Source organism: Cyclopterus lumpus, chromosome 10, assembly GCF_009769545.1.
Source record: "Cyclopterus lumpus isolate fCycLum1 chromosome 10, fCycLum1.pri, whole genome shotgun sequence".
In the NCBI taxonomy this organism is placed as follows: Eukaryota; Metazoa; Chordata; class Actinopteri; order Perciformes; family Cyclopteridae; genus Cyclopterus; species Cyclopterus lumpus.
The window spans coordinates 16,568,034-16,587,687 of record NC_046975.1 but is presented as its reverse complement, the minus strand read 5'-3'; the positions used below and the strand labels follow the sequence as shown (position 1 = coordinate 16,587,687).

The window sequence follows — 19,654 nt, the reverse complement described above, 5'->3', positions numbered from 1 at the left end:
TACTTGAGTAAATGTACTTGGTTTATTCCACTACTGACAAGTCGGATCAACAAATGTATTAATAATCATAAGGCAGAGAACTGTTTACTTTACTAATACAAAAAGTGATTCAATGTAAATCATATGAATGACAGGAAGCATCTTAATATACGTGAATGATTAAATGAATGAATACATACATATTCTTCCAAAATTATAATTACACTATATTCCAACTCACTCGAATTTTATGATTGACAAGAAGTAGTTTGACTATGGCTGCTGAAAGATGTGGCACAACTGACAGGCATAGGGGAAACTTATATTTCATTTAATGGATTCTTCACATTGATAGAGCTGAAGTCCTGCTTCTGTTCTCATAAAGAGGTTCTTTCATTGGTCAGAAACATAAATATCTACCACTGTACTAGATGGTAACATCAGAGCATTTCACCATTTGTATCAAGATAAAACCATACAACTATATAAAATATAACTATTTTCTTTGAATTCAACATTCACGAGTCTTGGGCCAGTTAACAAAACCTCAAACTGAATAAAATAATCATAAACTATTTATTTGGAATCATTTTGTTTGAATTTGGACTGTCCAGTCGAGGGACTAGATACCCATTTAATTCAGATTATGAATTTCATGAATAATGTTTTAAGAAAGTTCAATGAAGGAAGCCCTCTATGGAAAAATGCAGTGACTGTATGAAACTAGTAGAATAAAGGCTGTGACAGCCTGAGTCTCTCTGCATCAGGTGGATTCAGTCATTAGAAACTTCAAATGAAATGGGAGGTCTAAGAATGACTTAATACCAACCACAGGGAAAAGAGAGGCAAAAGAAATGGAAAGAAAATACGCTGAAGGAGCTCCTGCACATGAATCTTTGAGGAGTCTCTTTGCATTTTGCCTTTCAATTAAAATCCATTTTCAGTTTGTCACTTTCTCACCCGTCACCAGGTTTCTTTGGTTTTCCGTGAAACCCGTAAACCTCATGATACAAAATTAAAATCTTCATTTACATTCTGAACAGCAGCGAGTTTATACATATTTGCTTTGTTTAAGGGGATGTTGAATGAAAAAACATTAATAATATCATAAACGGGTGTTTAAAACAGAGTCAGAATCTCATATTGAAGATTAACTTTAGACGAGCACATTTTCTTGGGACTCTTTATTTTGTCATCAGCATAACCTGTACATTTAGATTTAGATTTCTCACAGACAGGGTTGCAAAATTCCCGGAATATTCAAAGTTGGAAACTTTCCACGGGAATTAACGGGAATATACAGGAATAAACTGGAAATTTTGGGGTAATTTAACCTTTATTTACCTTGTCATAAGCAGACATGCATGCAAACATTTATAATACAACTTTTAAAAATGACATTTTTGACATTTTGTGAGTAGAACTTTATTCTTTCATCGAACAACAAAAACATGAACGTTGAATAAAAAAGGTGTATTTCCTATGATCACCACCCGCCAACCCACATTTTTAGTGTTTTTCCCTGAATCCTTTCTTCTTGGACCTCATCAACGTCCTCCTCACTGCTGTAAAAAGTTAGTCTACTGTATACAAATAAACTTGGTATTAAAATGAACATGGCTTCAGTTTACCAAGTAATCAATATGCTAGGTAATGACAAACAGTGTTGGGAAAGTTCACTTTCTACATGAACTAGTTCAGTTCATAGTTCACACATTTTTAAATGAACTAGTTCAGTTCATAATTCAACATTTTGAACTAAGTTCACAGCTCCAAAAAATTAACTAGTTCAGTTATTTTTTTCTCTTAATCTCTATCAGTCTGCAATACTTTCTTCCACTGACATAAACATCTTCCTCGTGCAGCATTATATTGTTTTCTGTCTCCAGCAGCAGCAGTGAGCTCAGTGATTTCTTGTTGCTTTATTGTGTAATTCAGTAAAGTGGACATTTATTCTTTGCGGGAGCTGTTATTGCCATTAATGTGGTTATGGCTTATCGCTCTCATTTGTGTTTCAATCGAAGTCACATGTTTATGTAGAGTGGCATTGGTTTGGTTATTTACTTGCATTGGCAGACGTCTGTGTGCACCTTCTGTGCATGCCTTCTACGGGCCAATGTTATTAACATTGATCCATTTAACATTCAAGAGTTGAATAATAATGGCTTGATGTAGTTTCTCACCTTGCCTGGCTTTGTTAGTGCTTGCATGTTTAATATCTGTATTCAATCTCTTTTGCTCCCTGCTGTTTCCCGGTTCCCTCTGGGTGTTCCGACTGCAACTGCATGAATTTCTATGGCAACTTTTGATAATATTATTATCCTCAGATTATCACGTCTCGTTTTTTTAAAGCGAACAGGAAGATTTATTCAGATTGAAATGGCTGTTGTGCTGGCGTCTGATTTTGTTCATTTTGGGATCCTCGCAGGATTTCACATGGAAATTTAGCATATCGAGCGCATTAAACAATTAAATATTCTGTTACTCACACACATGTAAAGCAACATACGCGCACACACAGTGGCTATCAATGCTAACGAGCATTATAGACAAGAAGAGGAACACAATAAGTGCAAAGAAATCTTCAATTTCCTCATATTAAACTATATTGTGAATTATGAATGCCACTTACTACTCTGAAAATAGTTCAGCTCCTGTCCTTTCTGCTGGCTGCTTGCTGCAAGCTTGACATTAAACTTTTATATCTGTTTTGAACGGTTAGGGAGTGCTCTCCTTTCTCCTGCCAACCTCTGCACTGCTCCCCTTTAGATTGATTGGAAATATAACACACCTCTAAGGCAACCTGTTAACTGTCGGTACATTCTCTAAATATCCTCCTCTTTATTTTTTAAGAGCCCTCGTTTCCAACCTCTTCAGTTTGCGCAAACAGCCCGATCGGGCCGAATCAAAGCAGATTAATGTGGTTATTAGTGTCGGTTAATGGTCAGGATGTGAGGCGTGGAATCAGAGGAAATGCTGTTAACATTGCCATCAAACCTGAGGCCGGGATAGAGCGGCTTTGCAGTGCTGTGCCAGAGTAGCAATCTCTCTCATTGGCATTCCTCCTGCGTTGCCCCAGTCCCTGTTTCCTCCCAGCAGCCAGCACCCAGCGTCTCAGCAGTCCCATATTCCAGGCCCGAGTGTGCTGTCTGCTGATAATAAACAGCCCAAAAACCGGGCCAGAGTCACAAAGGTTTGCTGAGTTAGAGCCCAGCCATCAAACTCTATCTCTCTCAAAGGTTGGTTGAAACCTTTACTTTATGCTTGATGCGTTTTAAGGCCCCCGCTGTTACTGTTGTCCTCCCAGGTCTGAACGGGCTTGTCGGAAAATGGGAGCGCCGAGAAGAGACGTTGGCATTTATTCCAGCAAAAATAAAGGATTAAACTCTAAAAGACAGCTGTTAAATGGTATTCCTTTTTTCAGCCTCTTATCAAAGTTCCTTCAGTCCACTGGGGTGGAGTTTCTGACCCTGTTCTTTGTGTTGCAGGTTACAGCCTGAGTGAGGAGGTTGCTGCTGCTGTTACTCCACATCCAGGCTTCCCCAAGCCCTCTTCCGCCCTCAGCGCAGGGCAGCCACACAAGAGTTGGCTCGATTCCAGGGAGGCTCTGGTCCTGCAGCCACGTCAATCACGTCTTCACCGCTGGGTAACTATCAGGCATGCAGACAAGCTTCTGGATTTTCTCTTTTTGTGTGTGGAGGCACAGATTATGTGGTCTTGTTTTTTGGGATATTTTTCAATGCTTGTTGGTTTTTTCTGGGGTCGCTCATGTGTGCATTTTTCATGTGAAAGAGACATTTTCTCCACCCAAGCATGCAATACTCTCAAAACACACACACACACACACGCACACACGCACACAAACAGAGATGCCAGAGGACTCAGGAGTAATCTCATGAGGTTTGATCAGAGCTGTTTTTTTAAAGCCCATTGACTAGTTTGATTCTGGCTCCAGGTGTCGTCTACTGAACTGTGTCAAACTCAGCAACTGCATTTCAAAGTACGTTCTCAGTGAGGCGAAGAGAAGCAGAGGATAAAGCAGCGTTGAGTATGAAATGTTGTCTTGCCTGCAAAGCATAACATTGCAGTTGAACAAGTCGGTTACACATACTGATGAGCTGAGAGGAACGCGTAAGGACACAACTTCTTCAAGCTGCACTATGACTACGTGATATGGGAGAGAGTTCTACTGATGAGCCTTGTGTTGTACTTTTCAGCTCATTGTTTTATTTAGCTGTTGTTTCTTTCTGCTCTCATAAGTTTTCAACCAAAAAGCTCAGCAAACAGATAAAGTTAGCGGAGCATTTATTATCTGTAGGGGCAGATATTTCCCACAGGAGTTGGTGGATACCAAAATAGATCCAAAAGGAGAGTGGATATTGCTTTACATTCATTGGGCGACTTAACAAAGGACTCCAAATGAATGCCAATGTTGTTCTGTCTACTTGACGTCTGTGAGTGACCACGATCGCCATTTTCCTCTTACAAATATGTCAATGTTGTGTTTGCATTTCGTTCTGCTTTCCAAAAAAGTAAACTAATGCTGCTTTAAATGTTTGTTTGGCTAAATATTGTGTGAAAGTAGTCCCCAGTATTAAGCATTTCCATTCAGGTAAATCTAAAATACCCACAAAAACAAAAACATTTGTAAATGCTCCTTGTAACTCATTTCATACCTCTCTTCACACTCTCGTTTCCTTTCAGTTTTTTCTCTCCCTTTTCCATCCCCGTCTCTCGACTGTTCTGTCTCTGCATGTGTCCTGCTTCCAGAAAGCCCTGAAATGACCCGACCGACATGATATCCCTGTAGGTCTCCTTCCTACACACAAATCAGGCTTACATGACCGCAGAAAGAGATGCAAGTCACGGCGTCCTTTATTTTTCCTCCCCGCTTTCCCCTCCAGCTGCATTTCATCACCACGTCCCTCCTGCACTCTGCCTTTGTTCCGAGTTAAATAAATGGGTTCTGGGTTTCCGCCGAGTTCTCATTCAGCCTAGGTGTGTTTGACCCTCTGGATCCGATTCAATCATTGTCTACCCACGAGTAATATCCTCCGCCTGCCCTTATCTCTAACTCCAAATTACTGAGCTTCAGCCCTGTCCTCAGAGCACCACAGAGGGTGGTGAGAGTACTAGAAGAAAGCCTCATGAAGGCCATAAAAGGTAGCTGCTGGACAGAAAATAGACCAGAGACAGCCAATGAGGTTGCAGCGTTTCTGAGGACGTAGACCTAGCTCCATGCCCTGGGCTGCAAGGGAAATTAGCGGTGCACAGTGCTCACTCAGTCATCCAACTGGTGTGGCATAAGGGAACATTGTCTCGCCTCATCTGCTGCGCACAAGGAATCTGGTTTTGGAGTTGCAGCCTGTTAAAATGTTACCTCGCTCCAAGACATTTGAAAAGGGTTTACTATATTTTGTCAGTGAGAGAGCAGTGGGCCGCTGCATTATAGCTGATGATTGACGGTATGCAAGTGTATTCCATACGTTTTATGATACGAACCAGCGTTGTGCCCTCTTTGTTCATCTGCTCTACGGCTGAATTAGCCTCGCCTCATGTTGCTGCACTCCTGTGTCACAGGACATCCCCAGCCGAGTGTGTTTGACAATGAGCTAACGTGGCAGCGTCCTCGCCACTGTACTCCAATGCTAATCAACAAAATAGCATGAAGCACTATCATCAACATGTTTCTCCAAGGTTTATCCCCTCCAGAGCTCCGAGCCCATAATTCCTCCTTCTATGCTGATTCCCACATATTACAATGTAACCTTTACGTCATCATTTTCTGCTGTACATCGTAATCCGTGTGTTAATAAAGCGAATGCACATGATTACTTTGTGCATCTGAAACTAAATATGTCAACATCATAGGAGTGCTTTAGGTTTTTAAAACCCTCATGTGACCACAGAAGCTACAGAGCTCAGTGTTGCCGTCCTCCACTGCCCGCGTGGCTCTCTGCTAATCTGTGTTCAAGGCAGCTTATTCTGCTTGTCCACCCACCCTGAATGTCCCCGAGTGTGTCCAAGACCCACCACAGTGGCGTCTGGGAGCATCATGTTCCACATCACGTTTTCTTCCTCCCTCTTTCTACTCTTCCTTCCCTCTGTAATTCTGCTCCTCTACTCCCTTGTCACAGTTTGATCGTCTTATCTCATCTTTCATTTTAATCTGCTGCCTTCCTCTTTCATTTTCTTGTTCTCCTTCCTCCCTTGTTGTCCCGTGATTTGCTGGAGGCCTCGATGCATGTGTGTTGTACTCCAGAGGCCTGAGGATGAGCAAATGTGGCACTCCCCTATCGTCCTCTCCCTCTTCTCACTAGTTCTCCCTTTTCGCTGTCACATCTCCCACTACTCCTTTTCAGTCCTTTATTTCCCATTTCACTTAGCATGTATCTCTCCTTCACTCTCTCTGCCCGTCGCCTCCAAGAATGATGGGTAATGCTTGGGGAATGGGGCTTGGTGGAGGATCAGAGATCAGCTTCTCAACAGGATCTGCCTTACTATTTGTCCTTCTGACGTGTGTCTGTGTGTGTGTCTGTGGTTGTGTTTTATTGAGTTGTAGATGGGTAAATGGGTGGTTGTTCGTCTTTGCGCTGGAGTGGGAATATGTGGGAGGTAAGGATATGTTTATGTTCGCTGCATCTCAATGTTCCTATTTAAGGAAATACGAATTTCTACGTTTACACGGGGGTTTAGTGCTGTGTGAGCATGTTGTTTTATATGCGTTTCCTACGGTGGCCAACAACATTGAAGAAAACACAATAACAAAACTGAAAATTTAAAAAACATACCATTTTAGAAATGTAGCATCCTATTAGAAAACACAGCAATATTTGATAAAAACACATTCACAAAACAGAAAACGACATTTCACAAATTGAAAATAATAAGTGTTTCATAAACATTTTTTTGTGAATGTGTTTTGTCTGGTGTTGTTGTCCTTTGCACCTTAAAGCCACCATTGTCCACGTACATGTATAATATTATGTGTGTACATTCTGGTGTACACTCACGCAAGTTAGCAGGCGTGTGAAATTAAATCTACGTCAGCAGGCAGCCATTCAGATGAGATGAACAGGACCTGACATTTCCTTCGTTGCAGACAGATGCTTGCTCCAGTTCCCTCAGAACATTTCCCCTCTTCTCTGTCCTCCAAATTACATTTCGTCTCAGTCTGAAGATATTTCCACACACTTACCCTGCCTGCCCACAGCAAGACCTGTTCTCACCATTAATTTGATTTCTGATATTGTTATTGGAGGGCAGTGTGATTAGGGGAGCATCCGTTAGATTAAAGGCTTGTTTTATGCCATATTGAAGCCAATTAGCTCCCAGTACACACTTTCACCTCAGCAGACAGATGACCATAAAGGCAGATAAAGTGTATGCCGACTGTCTCCTCGGTACAGCAACATGTTTCAGTAAAAGCTTCGGGGAATACAGTTTTGGTGTCATTCTCTGAGTGCACTGCCTACAAAATAAACTAATTTTTGAAGAAATTAAAATGAATATGACTCTGTATGACTTACATTTCCAAGGATGCTCTGGTACTCTTAAATTACAATATTATCACTTCAGCTTTCCTTGAAGTAACAGCTACGATTTGATTTGATTTATAAACTATTATTTTACATACGAGCCACAATGCACACATGCAAGTTTTACATTAATGTCACTTTGAATAGGCAGTAAACAAACATGTGTAACGTGCCGTACAGTGAAGGAGAGAAATTGTGAAAAACTACAGAACATTGGACCATAATGTGGGTTAGTGAGTAACACTTAAATAGATGTGGACATCATTTATATATATGCACAGTGGATGTCACAGCGATGTCACCAAGGGCCACTGTGAGGAAATGTGATTATCATTTATGCATAAGTTACATTATTGTGTGGCAACAGCACACTGAAAAAAATAACAACGTTAGTGTTTTAAAACAGGTTCCTTCTTCTAAAAGGTCTGCTTTAAAGTAAACTACCTCACCTGTTGTACATTACCTTAAAACATTTTTAAGGTAATTGTATTTTACTATATTTATTTTGTACAAATTTTATCCTTCTTTTCACATTTCTTCAGGAATTTTTTTCCCTCCATCCCATTTCTTTACTTCTTTACATTGTTACTTTTCAGCTTAAGCGTTTACAAAAAAAATGATAAGCTGATGAAATTGAACCCTATTTATAAAAAAGAAAATGTTCATTGTCTTCACCAAAGAGTCACTTTCCTCCTTATTGTTTCAGATGGTTTCATTTCACTAGCTGTTCAAGGCTCAAAGAGGTAAACTTATCAGAGGCTGTCCTCCCAAGTATAACGACAGCAGTGCCACAAAATCACATATGTTAACGATAAAATGACAGAGCCCTCTAGCAGCTGTCGTTAGTGGAAAGGTCACATTATTATAAAGTATTGTTGTGGCAGATAGATGGTTCAGTAAACTAACTCAGGAGGCTGCTGCTCGTTTGTTGTTTTTAACTGACGGACAGTGTTGATTTCCTATAACCGTGGTCATTCTCTCCCCATGTGGTTTTTATTCTAACCGGAGTAGTAATTATAACCGAAACCTTGATCTTTCCTCAGACCTCAGCAAGTCATTTTGGTGCCTAAGCTTAATTAAAACCTTAACCATAGCGGTGTCACATTATAATACAGAATTATTTCTCAGATCAGAAAATACTCAGTTACACACAATGTATGTTGTAGTTTAATTTGGAGGACTTCCCAAGACAGCAACGATCGGACAACTGTCCAAAATATGAAAACAGAATATTTTCTTCTTCTTTCCGCCACATACATTATCTCAAGACCCCTCAGATTTCCCTTATGACCCTTTAGGGGTTAGGGTTAGTTTAGACTTTACATCTAATAATGTCTTGTATACAATAATGTATCAGTCTGTATCAGAAGATCTTTTGCTGATAATACTTCTGTAAAGTTCTGAATGCAGGACTTTTATTTGAGTAGTATCTTTACATTGTTATATTGGTACTTTTACGTAACAGATTAATTCTTCGACTTCTGTAAACGTTTGCTGGTGGGGCAAAACCAAAATCCTTGTTAACGCCACAAGAATGAATGATACTCCTCATGATGTAGTGGACGGGGACGCATCACACACTGTGTCCTGCCTTTCATGCCTGCAAGACCATTCATTCAATTCAATTCAGTTTATTTTGTACAGCCCAAAATCACAAATTACGAATTTGCCTCAGAGGGCTTTACAATCTGTACACATACGACATCCCTGTCCCAGGACCTCACGTCGGATCAGGAAAAACAGAATGAACAGTGTTACAGAGTTACAACACATTCAATGAATATGACAGAAATGATGAATAATAAGTATAGGCATGGACCACGATCCAGATTTCCACAATCCATGTAAACAGAAGGAGGTGAAGAGGAGGGGCATCAGCATGGCCATGGCAGGAGTCCGGACCATTATGCAGGAGGCCAGGACCGGCCCCAGACACAGCCAGGTCCAATGGACCCTGTGAGGCGAGAAGGCAAGTAGAATTAGTAATGTGCAATAAAGAGATCCGAGTTCGTCCATAGGGAGAGAGAGAAGAGGAGAGGGAAGCTCACTGTATCCATTATCGCGTGTGCTGCGTGAAACAGAGTGGAGGTGACTGAGAAGTAGCTTGTGTGTGTGTGAGAGAGAGAGATATGCTCCCACTATGATGTGTTATGAACCATTAGTGGAGCTATGCAACACAGGGCTCATGGGGAGGAGTCATTGATCTTTAGTGTGTGCACCTATAAAAGGCACATACATGTCAGGTACACTCTGCTGTGTATCAGCCTGTATTTAGCATTCTGTAGGCATTGTCACACCTTTACTGTTAATCCTGGAGTGCACTAATTGTGAGAGTGATGGACAGAGGGTCTTTGTATTGGTATCCATCGGTCCTAATAACAGCTATGAGTTGCCCTTCATTAGGGAGAAGTTAATCCCTGCTTATAGAGTTGCAGGCAGACACTACAAGCGCTCTGCAGAAGTCAGCACATTCATTACTCTGTAGCCTTTGCTGGAGAAGGTTATCTGCACGAGGTGATGAGGACAGCTCTGTTGATTCTTGCTCGAGGCTAATGGACATATTAAGGTTTTGCATTCTTCAGGCATTTACTGTTTTTATTTTGCTCATTTTCTTTATCCATTTATGTATTTCCCGAGGTCTGAAGTCTGTTACAACATAACCTCAACAGAAGGCAAGGGAGACACTGAAGGTTGCTTGTGACTTAAATATGATTTATAATTAATACTAAAAGGTGAGGAGAACACACTAAATCATGCAAAGCAATGGACACTGACACATTTACTAATACTAAGAGCTTTAATTATAATAATTAACTGGCAAAATATTGTGTCCTCGTCTGCCATGACATGTCCAATTTTTCACTAATCTTTATGAGTGAGAAATGGGAATTCAAGTTTGCTTTTGGTCATAAAATTCAACTTTCAGCACATAAGCAAACAGTAACAATGAGGATTCTTCCTGTATGCAAATACATTTCTGTTTTTTTTTATTTTTTATTACTACATTCTTTTGTTATGACTGTGTTATCTTCCTCTTTTTCTCTGTCAAGCTTGCAAATTCTAAGATGTAGTAATATTTTATAAAATCTTTTTCACTTCCCAAAACACAATAAACACATAAACATATTCTGTGATGCAACACGTGCTTTGTAAGGATTCATTTATGTGCTAAAATATGAGACCCCTTTCACCAGATGCTACAAGAAAGGGATGCTCTGTTTCCCACTGACAGGCGAGGGCAGGGTTGGAAAAATATTATCAGCAACTTACAGTTTATCTTGTCTAGGAAGCTGTATAACTCAATGTTCGGTATCAATTCGCACAGGTTTTACAAGACCGTTGCTTCAAACTGACAGTATGCATTTTACCATTCATTACTGTTTAGCACCCCAGACGAATTTGTGAACATGTGCATACATATAGATCAGGTGCTGATTTAATTATTTAAGTTGCAGTGTAACATCTAATATCCAAGCTGCTACAAAGTAAAACTAATTATTTTCAAGTTGAGAATACCAAGAGAAATTACAAAGCAAGCTCTCCCTATGGAGCTTATCTGTTTGAAAAGCTAAAGACAACGTGGTGTTATCTTACTGAAATTGCTTTTTTGCACTTTAATATGCAGGTGTGATTTGCTTAAAATAATAATCACAGAGGGCCCCGAGTTCTATAAGCAGCAATGGTGAAGTAAAAAAGTCTTGGATTTGAGTGGTGTCGCACGGCAAAAAATGTCTCTGATGGTGGCAGACCGTACCCACATTATGAATAACGCTGCTTTGGACGAATGACAGCTCATGTTGACTCCCCCTAATGTCTGATTGAACGGTGGATTCGGGCCACAGGACAGCTGTGAAACATCACATGTATCTATCCACTGCAGTAATATTCGGTAACTAGCCTTGCAGGCCACTCTTTACTTTGTCAGCAGAAAGATGTGCCTTTTTTTTGTCGCTGTGAAGGATGACGGGACACATCTGAGCGGCAGAGTGGAAATGCACATCTCGGCTCACAGGCTCTCCGCTGCTTTGAGAAGTTTCTGTGTTCACATGTGTGATGGCGGCAGGAGTTATGAGGCCCTGTGAAATTGAACAAACAAGTTAATAAAATCCCCTGGCTATCCGTTATCCAGGAGTGTGCTGAAGTTGACAGGCGTGAGCTGATATGTGTGGCGTGGGTTGTTATTTGTGTGGCGGACGTCGTGGACCCGCAGGCTTTCACAGAGACCCCTCCACTAAAGGTAGTTTCTAGATTACTTTGTGGTTGCTTGTGAATGGATGCTGGTCAATTACACCCAGCTCTGGGCCTGATTCCACAGCTGAACTTAGCCGGACCGTGGGTTGCCGTGTCACACTGGGGTCGGATGAGCAGACGGCGTGGGCGCCTGTGATTGAGAGCGCTGTCGCAGCACCTGTGGTCACAGCCTCTGATGAACTCCTCGGGGGGCATGCATAATGTACACTGTGGGCCTGAGTGATGGGTGGTGTAATAATACCAGGCAGAATAGCGTGACCAGAAATCCCAGTGACAGCCAATGTCTTAGCCAGTCTGGCAGCCAACACACACACAAACAACCAGGGGAGATAGATGTATTTAGCCTGCAGTCTGCTACTGAATGGCCTCTCAAGCGCTGCTGTGAGAGTGAAACTGTTTTGCTTTGCTTTAGCATCTGAAATTTTTATGTAGCCGAGGCGAGAGACATGCTCAGACGCATTGGATTGTACCGTTGTTGCATTTAATGAAGTGAGACCCAAAAGCAGACTCCTGGGACCAGGGACATTAAATAAAAACAGACTTTTCTCAAACGTTGGTCTGTGCAGGTAAACGAAAGTTAAGGGTGAAGATAAAACCACTACATCCGACAGAGAAGTTAATGAAGAGTACAGGCATTTGGGCAATGTGGCATTAAAAGGCCGCAGGAAACTGGGAGACAAAAGGCAGAGGTACGGTATGCGGGAAGCCAAACCGGTTTGTGCAAAGTGTCAAACGTGTTCATGGTGTTGCACCCAGGCTGAAACATGACAGAAATAGCTGTGGGAAGGAATACAAAAGTGTTTTGTCAAAACTTCATCCCCCTCAAGCTGACATTGGAGAGGTGGAAGGCAAAAGAGTTTCAGCCGCTGTTCAACCATTACGTTAAAGCCTTCAGATGAATAATATTGACGTGGTCATACTTGGATCAGCCACTACGGTGTATGCATTCTGGCTCGCTTACTTCCTTACCTACTACTTTAGTCCTTGTGATCAATGCATTTAAAATTGTGCTTTTACTATTTCCGTGCAAGCTCAGACGTCGGAGCAAATTTTTTTCCAGCTTTGACTTGGCGAATAGAATCTTTTGTTTGAAAATAAAGAAGTGTCTTTATTCTAGCATTATGCCTTTTTCACAGCAGACATTTTGACATGTCGGGTATTACTAATAACAAACGGCTCTGTTCTATTCAAGTGTCCCAGTAAGCTATGACAGTTTGACAGTAAGCCAGCATGCACAATACCAGATTCCTGAAACTGATGCAGGAAAATGGATTTTCTCCGTCATTAATATTATGATTTACAGCGCGCATACTTTAATATGTCAAAACGGTCTATAGACAGTTTAGAGTCTAATCCCTCCGTCCAATATTATTTATATCCTACTTTAGGGTAGCCAACATTTAGATTTGTCACAGTTGGAAAATCACAGGTGTGTGCATGCTTCTCACCGACAACGGTTGGCTTGGCACTTAAATGGAACGGAGGCATCATTTTAGCTTTTTCCTGCTATGACAAGTCAAAATAGCAGCTGTGGAGGCAGTTGGATGATGGCAAGGTGAACTCACTGAGGGTAACTCTATAGTGGGCAGGCAGGGTGAGGAAAAACAAAACAAAATACACCGGAAATACGGCGAAGATGGCACAGAGATGATACAGGCGTCGCCATGACAACAACATGTTTCATTAATGTGACTGATAGCTCTCAGAAAAACAGTGTGAAGTTTAGCTCAGGCAGTCAGTTCCTTCTGAAACACATCTGGTGAGAGGTGTGTCTACGTGAGTAGTTTTCCTGAAATGTTGACTTGTTTCATCAGAAGAATGTGCATCCTCCTGTGGAGCTTGCCCTCGTTGATTACAGCTAAGCTCTTTCTTTGCTCAGATCCCCATCTCTCATCGACTATTTCCTTGTTGTTTTCCCTCTCCGCGCTATCATCGACGGTCCCTGCGTCCCTCATCACCCCACTTTTACTTGTCGCTCATTGTCTGTCTGTTATTTTCTCTGTGTTATGCTGGTATCAGGTATATTGTGACAACTCTGGGCTAATGGGAATAAAAACAAAACGAGAGACGCGAGAAAGCGCCTTAGTCCCCCTCAACATCTCCCGTCGTTTCTGGGATTGAGTAAAAGAGCGGGGGGTAATGAGGGAGAAGAAAAATGGAAGTGGTGCAGATTAATGGAAAAAGAGAGCATGTTTTCGTTGGGCTCTTTTGATGGGGGTACCAAGCATGGCAGCACTGAGATTCAAAGCTTCTCTCCCATAGTCCCGTCTCACTCCCTTGCTCCCATGTTTTCTTGAGAGAGAGTATACACATCAGCTGGCTTCAGGCATGAAGCTGTCGTAGCTTCAAAGTTCTGATTTTGTCATCTCATGCTGACAAAGCCGCCATATCCTTCTCTGCATTCTTCTGCAACAATCTTCTCGATCCTTGTATTTAAATGGCTTTTCTTTCATAATTAATTTAGCAAAAAGAACATTACGGTAATTAATTAGCTTTTAAAGGCATGCTATACATCTACATTGAATGGTTGAACTTGATTAATTGAGTCTCAAAGTTAGTCACAAGACATCACTCTCACTATTTCAACTGCCTTTCACAGGACAAACCTAAAAAAAAATCAGACATCTACCAGCTCTCTCCTCACTTCCTGCTCACTGATGGCCGGCCCATAAAAGCTGGATGTGCCACTATGGATAATGCTCACAACTGAAGCAGGGCCACTGCCTCGATTTTGCAGAGAGAGAGAGAGAGAGAGAGAGAGAGAGAGAGAGAGAGAGAGAGAGAGAGAGAGAGAGAGAGAGAGAGAGAGAGAGAGAGAGAGAGAGAGAGAGAGAGAACTTGCTTTGATAGGGTTTTGCTATTTTTGTGCTCCACAAATACCTTCCCAGTCCTGCTTTCTGTTTTTGAAAATCCCCTCTATTTAATCCAGTGTGCTCTTGGCTGGAAAAAAATAAACAATTTAAAAAAAGACAGCATTTCTAATGGAGGTGTCGCTCAATATTTATTTAATCAAGATGAAATATTGTCCTGGGACTGAATACAAATGTTAATTACATGCATGTTGTAATATCTTAATTCAGGATCATGACAGAGTGATGGTACCAGCAAGGTGCCTTAAGGGACGCCTTTCAAGATGGTTTATGAGTCTGGTTAGACTCTTGATTAAGGACCTGCTTTCCACCGGGACTCCATCCTCACTGGAGCACAAAAAAGACACAGTGATCTTTAAGTCTTTCTTCCATCATCTGTCGGTACGGTTTGTGTGGAGCTTCAAATATGTATGTGGCTGGATTTAAGTTGAAACGGTTGCAAAAATGCAGGTTTTAACCACATATTCTGACAAGTGAAACACATCTATTTATTTATGGGTTAGAGGACGTCTCCTATAGGTGTTAGTGGAGAAACTCACTGATGTAGTCAGCTTTGTGTTTAAATGAAAGAGCTTTAAAGGGAGCAGCGCCTGTGGTTATTGCACTCTCTGAACCACTAATCAAAGTCATCAGCCATTTATTTGTCTTTTCTCAGGAAAGCTAGTATACGCCAGGAACTGCAGCGAGCATTATTGGCTACAACTTTGACACCAAAAATGAAACAGATCCTGCATGTTCATTTGGAAAACCTTGATCAAAGTCCAGAGAAGTTCTCCTCGTAGAATCTGTTTGTTTTTGTTGAATATTACATAAAAAGCTGGAGTACTTGAATGAGAAACTACTTGGACGGATGCCATGTCCCATGTGATTTCTCTGTCTATGTTTGGCTGGGAATCGGACCATAATTATTTCATGAGATCTTGTCAGTGTCAACCCCAATGCTCTCTGGGTGTGTTCTGATTTCAGGATGAGTTGCGCCCTAAGAGGGCAAAGTCTTCTGCTCGGAGAAGAGCAGCAAATGTGTACAGACATTTTCACAGTTGACTGTGAGGCTGCAGATCAAATGTGTCCCCGTCACCTGGGTGCTATATCGGTGGGATGTGTCTAAGAAAGTTGGCAGTGCTGCTTGTGCCACCCGCGCAGTCCCAAGATACAATGACTCTATTCATCAGCAGCACTGACTCTTCTTTATTATCTAATCATAATCAAAGCAAATATCATCACATGTTTTTGTACAATTTGCTTCTTTTTTACGCAACTGAATTGTGTATCAAAACTGGTTCAAAGTAACAACGTAAATAGTTTGTATCCCCACTAGTCTCTCAAAGACTGAAATATCTCAACAACTATTAGATGGATCACCATGAAATGTTTTTAAATGCATTCACAGTGCCTAGAGGATAAATACTACTGACTTTCTTTTGATCCCTGAACTTTGCTGACATTTTACAGTGAAATGTCTTAGCAACTATTTGATGATTGCTGCTCTTTTGGAGCAGACAATCATGTCTCCCTCAGGATGAAATGTAACCTGACTTCATCCAGTGCCATTCTTGTTTTATGATATAAAACACCTGTAAATGAATGATATTTACATCAGCCTACGCTGTGCTTTGTGTTTAGTGCTAATTAGTAAATGTTAGAATGCTACCACAATCGAGTGGTATCGGTAAATACAATGGAGGGTGCACGTTGGCTGTTCCTCGTATATGCATTTCCTGCTCCACGCTCTACTCTAAAGTTGTTTGCCAACCGCCATAAAACTCAAAAACAAGAAGCATGCATGCATGCATTAGGAAAGAAAATTGCGACAGCAAGAAGAGCTCCCGTGTGAGAAATATAATCCGTCCATCCAGCCATCCATTCCAGTTATCCGGGGCCGGGTCACAGGGGCAGCAGACTTATGGAGGGACTTCCAGACGTCCCAGCGATGCTTTCCAGCTCCTCCTGGGGAACCCTGGGGCGCTCCCAGGCCAGTCAACATGTGTAATCTCTTCAGTGTGTTCTGGTTCTACCCCGGGGCCTCTCACCAGTTGGACGTGCCTGGAAAAGCTGTAAAGTGAGGCGTTTTTGGCTGAACAACAGAAAGACAAATATAACGTGCGTAATATGAAATTGGCTTTGAGACCGTAAACATATCTGCTAAACGCCTTAATGAAAGCATTGTTATTGTGACATTAGCATTTAAAGTACCACTGTGCCTAAGTACAACCAGACTTAGCAGCTAGCATATACTGTATGTGCATGTCTTGAACCTCTAGTTTTTATTCCGATCGGTAATAATAATAATAATAATAATACTATTTTAATCCACAAGTTTGCAACTGAGATCTGTGTCAGTTTTTAACCGGTTGGCCAAACTCAGTTAAAACATGCAGAAAAAAAAGTAAACATTATAAACATTTATTGCAGTTTACAGATAGATTTCCTGTTTCAACTTGGGTCTATACACACCGTTGTTGTGTGTCATGAGCAAAGACTGTATATACAACGTTTATTTGACTAACGGAAGTTACTTGTTAAGATTTTACATACAAAATATTTCAGTTTATGAAATTATTATAGATTTAACTACCCAACAAAAATTTTAACAATTTGAACTCCTACAAAGTAGTTCAGTAGTAATAATAGTATTATAGGCCTGAATGATAATATAAAGTAACCATTCTGCATTATAAGTCCTTTTAACTTTACTTATAATTAAGTATTTATATATAGTCATCTTGCTGCTTTTTTTTTTAACTTACTGATGGCAAATTATCTGAATACTTTTTCTTCCACATTATAGTCATGTTATTTTATTGCTCAGCTTTTTTGTACCCGGCAGCGTATTTGTTCGTACTAATCAGACAGAAGGGATTGAGATATAATCTATTTCCTCCATTAGCGAGATCGAACATCCATCAGTGTGAGGGAGAAAAAAGGACTCAATTTCCTCCAATTTAATGGGATGCGACTCTCTTTTGGGGAAATGTTCCATTACAGAATATGTTTTAGTCTCTACCGGCTCGACATCCGACACCTGTTTGTTTGAAAATGTATCCTCTCCCGGCCGCAGCCGAAACTGTTGGCGTCGACCGTTGTTTATCATTTAACAGCCTTCTCCGCTTTATCATCCGTGGCCATTATCACGAGGCTTGCTGGAACGAACCATCTTGTTCCAAACTCAGGAGAAATGATTCATTCAGAGTTTTATAGCAACAGTATATTCAGCAGCCTTAAATGACAGGTCAGTTCTTTCCACCCAGCTCTCTGCCTCCTGTCCGCCACTAAAAAGGACAGTTTGTTTGGGAACGTGTTTGCAAGGCCTACTCAGCATTTTCTCTTCCAACCAGCTCTGCAATCACGTGTAATGATACACTGCAAATGTTGAGTGCATCTAAAAGTGGATTTACTCCCCTTTGGGGTCGTATCCCTGAACAAATCAAATATGAATAGACTTTAAATTGAGGGCATAAAGAAGGGTAACAAGAAGACAGCGAGAGTATGTTAATGCTGGTCTCATAGCGGATGAGTGCTACCTGAATATTTTAAACTCTCCTCTATCATTAGCTCTTCATTAGTGCGTTGAAATCCACACTCGATTCGTCTAATGGAAACACATTATTTCCTTTTCTTTTCCCCTACCTGCAGTCTATAACTAATCAGTAGCATACAGGGCCTGAGAATGTATTAGATTCGAGCCTGACTTTCTGTTGGGGTTCGGTTTTGAGGAAATAACGTTGCTTTTCTCTTTTTGAAGTGAAGCTCTCTGCTCTCCAACTGGTGATGACTCGCTGTCCCAATTTCATCCCAGTGTTTTCCCATGTAGTCCGTCCTGTTTTGCTGCATGTAAATGATTCTTGGAACATATTTTTTTAATGAATTTATTTGTGTTCAGCGAGAAGAAAACAGACATGACCCTGTTTACGCAAACAGCTGCTTTCACATTTGATTTGCGGTTGTCCCAATTACATAGTTAGTCAGCCACGAAGTTTGTGTCCCAGTGTTTTGTGACACAGGCACAGCATCATTGTTACATTTTCTATTTCTATTGCGATGTTTGTTACATCTGAATGTCTCCTGTGTTTTTTCTCGTGCTGCTCTCTCTTTCAGTGAAACTCTGATTTATGCTGCGGCTCACACTTTGGGCTGAAAATATTCTGTGGAATTCATTGTTACCTTTTTAATGGACATGAGGCTGTCAAACCAGATTGGGTCTATTGGAATCTGTATGGTTCCCTCAGCAAATAGGAAGTGACAAGGTTGACAAGCCAGAGAGTGTGGACAGTTAAGTAAATGTCACACCACACTCCGTCAAAAGCCCTTTCTTGCTCTTATAATGAGATTTGTATTTTCAAATGAGACTCGGAGAAGTGTTGAATCCATTAAAGCTCTTTCCCTGTTGATTTGGGCTTTCTGCCGCCTTTATTACTGTGAATGATAATCATTAGCGCATACCGACACAGTTACTGTGTATAGTCAGTAATTATACCTTATTTTCTATTGATATCAAAACCTCTCTCAGTGGAATCTGGAAGAATGTCTTTTATAATTTCACAGTTCTGACTTGTTTTGTAACATGTCACACATTTACTGTATTCCTGTCACTCTTTCAGTCTTCTGCTTTCATTATGTGCAGATGCAGTTATGCAGCAAGATAAACACTATTACAATAAAGGTTGAAGATCTAAGCAGTTGTAAAATGGTGAAAGCAATATTGAAACAACAACATTATTGATAGTTTTCACAAATTTGATCCCAGCCAAAATAAGCATTTTATACTACATTGTAATAACAAATTAGTCCAGAAACATCAAAAGTGGATTCATAGAAATATTAAGTAGCTTATTTGTCAAATTATCTTAGTTGCATTGTACTTAATGCTGACACAGTGAACAGATCATCAGATCAACAGATCAACCATGAGTAACACTGTAATTAATACATTAAACACACAGGTAAGTCCACATGGCCACCTTGAGACCTCAACGATATGGAGGATATTAAAACCAATGGGAAAGCTCTGATAATTTT

General features: G+C 40.8%; 1 protein-coding gene across 1 annotated transcript in view; it reads left to right on the top strand.

The window, feature by feature from the left end:
• The first annotated feature begins 3,246 nt into the window (after positions 1-3,246).
• drp2 (dystrophin related protein 2) overlaps positions 3,247-19,654 on the top strand; it is a 91,662-nt gene continuing 75,254 nt past the window's right edge. The window contains exons 1-2 of the mRNA XM_034544264.1: positions 3,247-3,286; positions 3,468-3,602. Coding sequence (XP_034400155.1) covers positions 3,247-3,286; positions 3,468-3,602 — 175 coding nt within the window. The remainder of the gene's footprint in view (positions 3,287-3,467; positions 3,603-19,654) is intronic.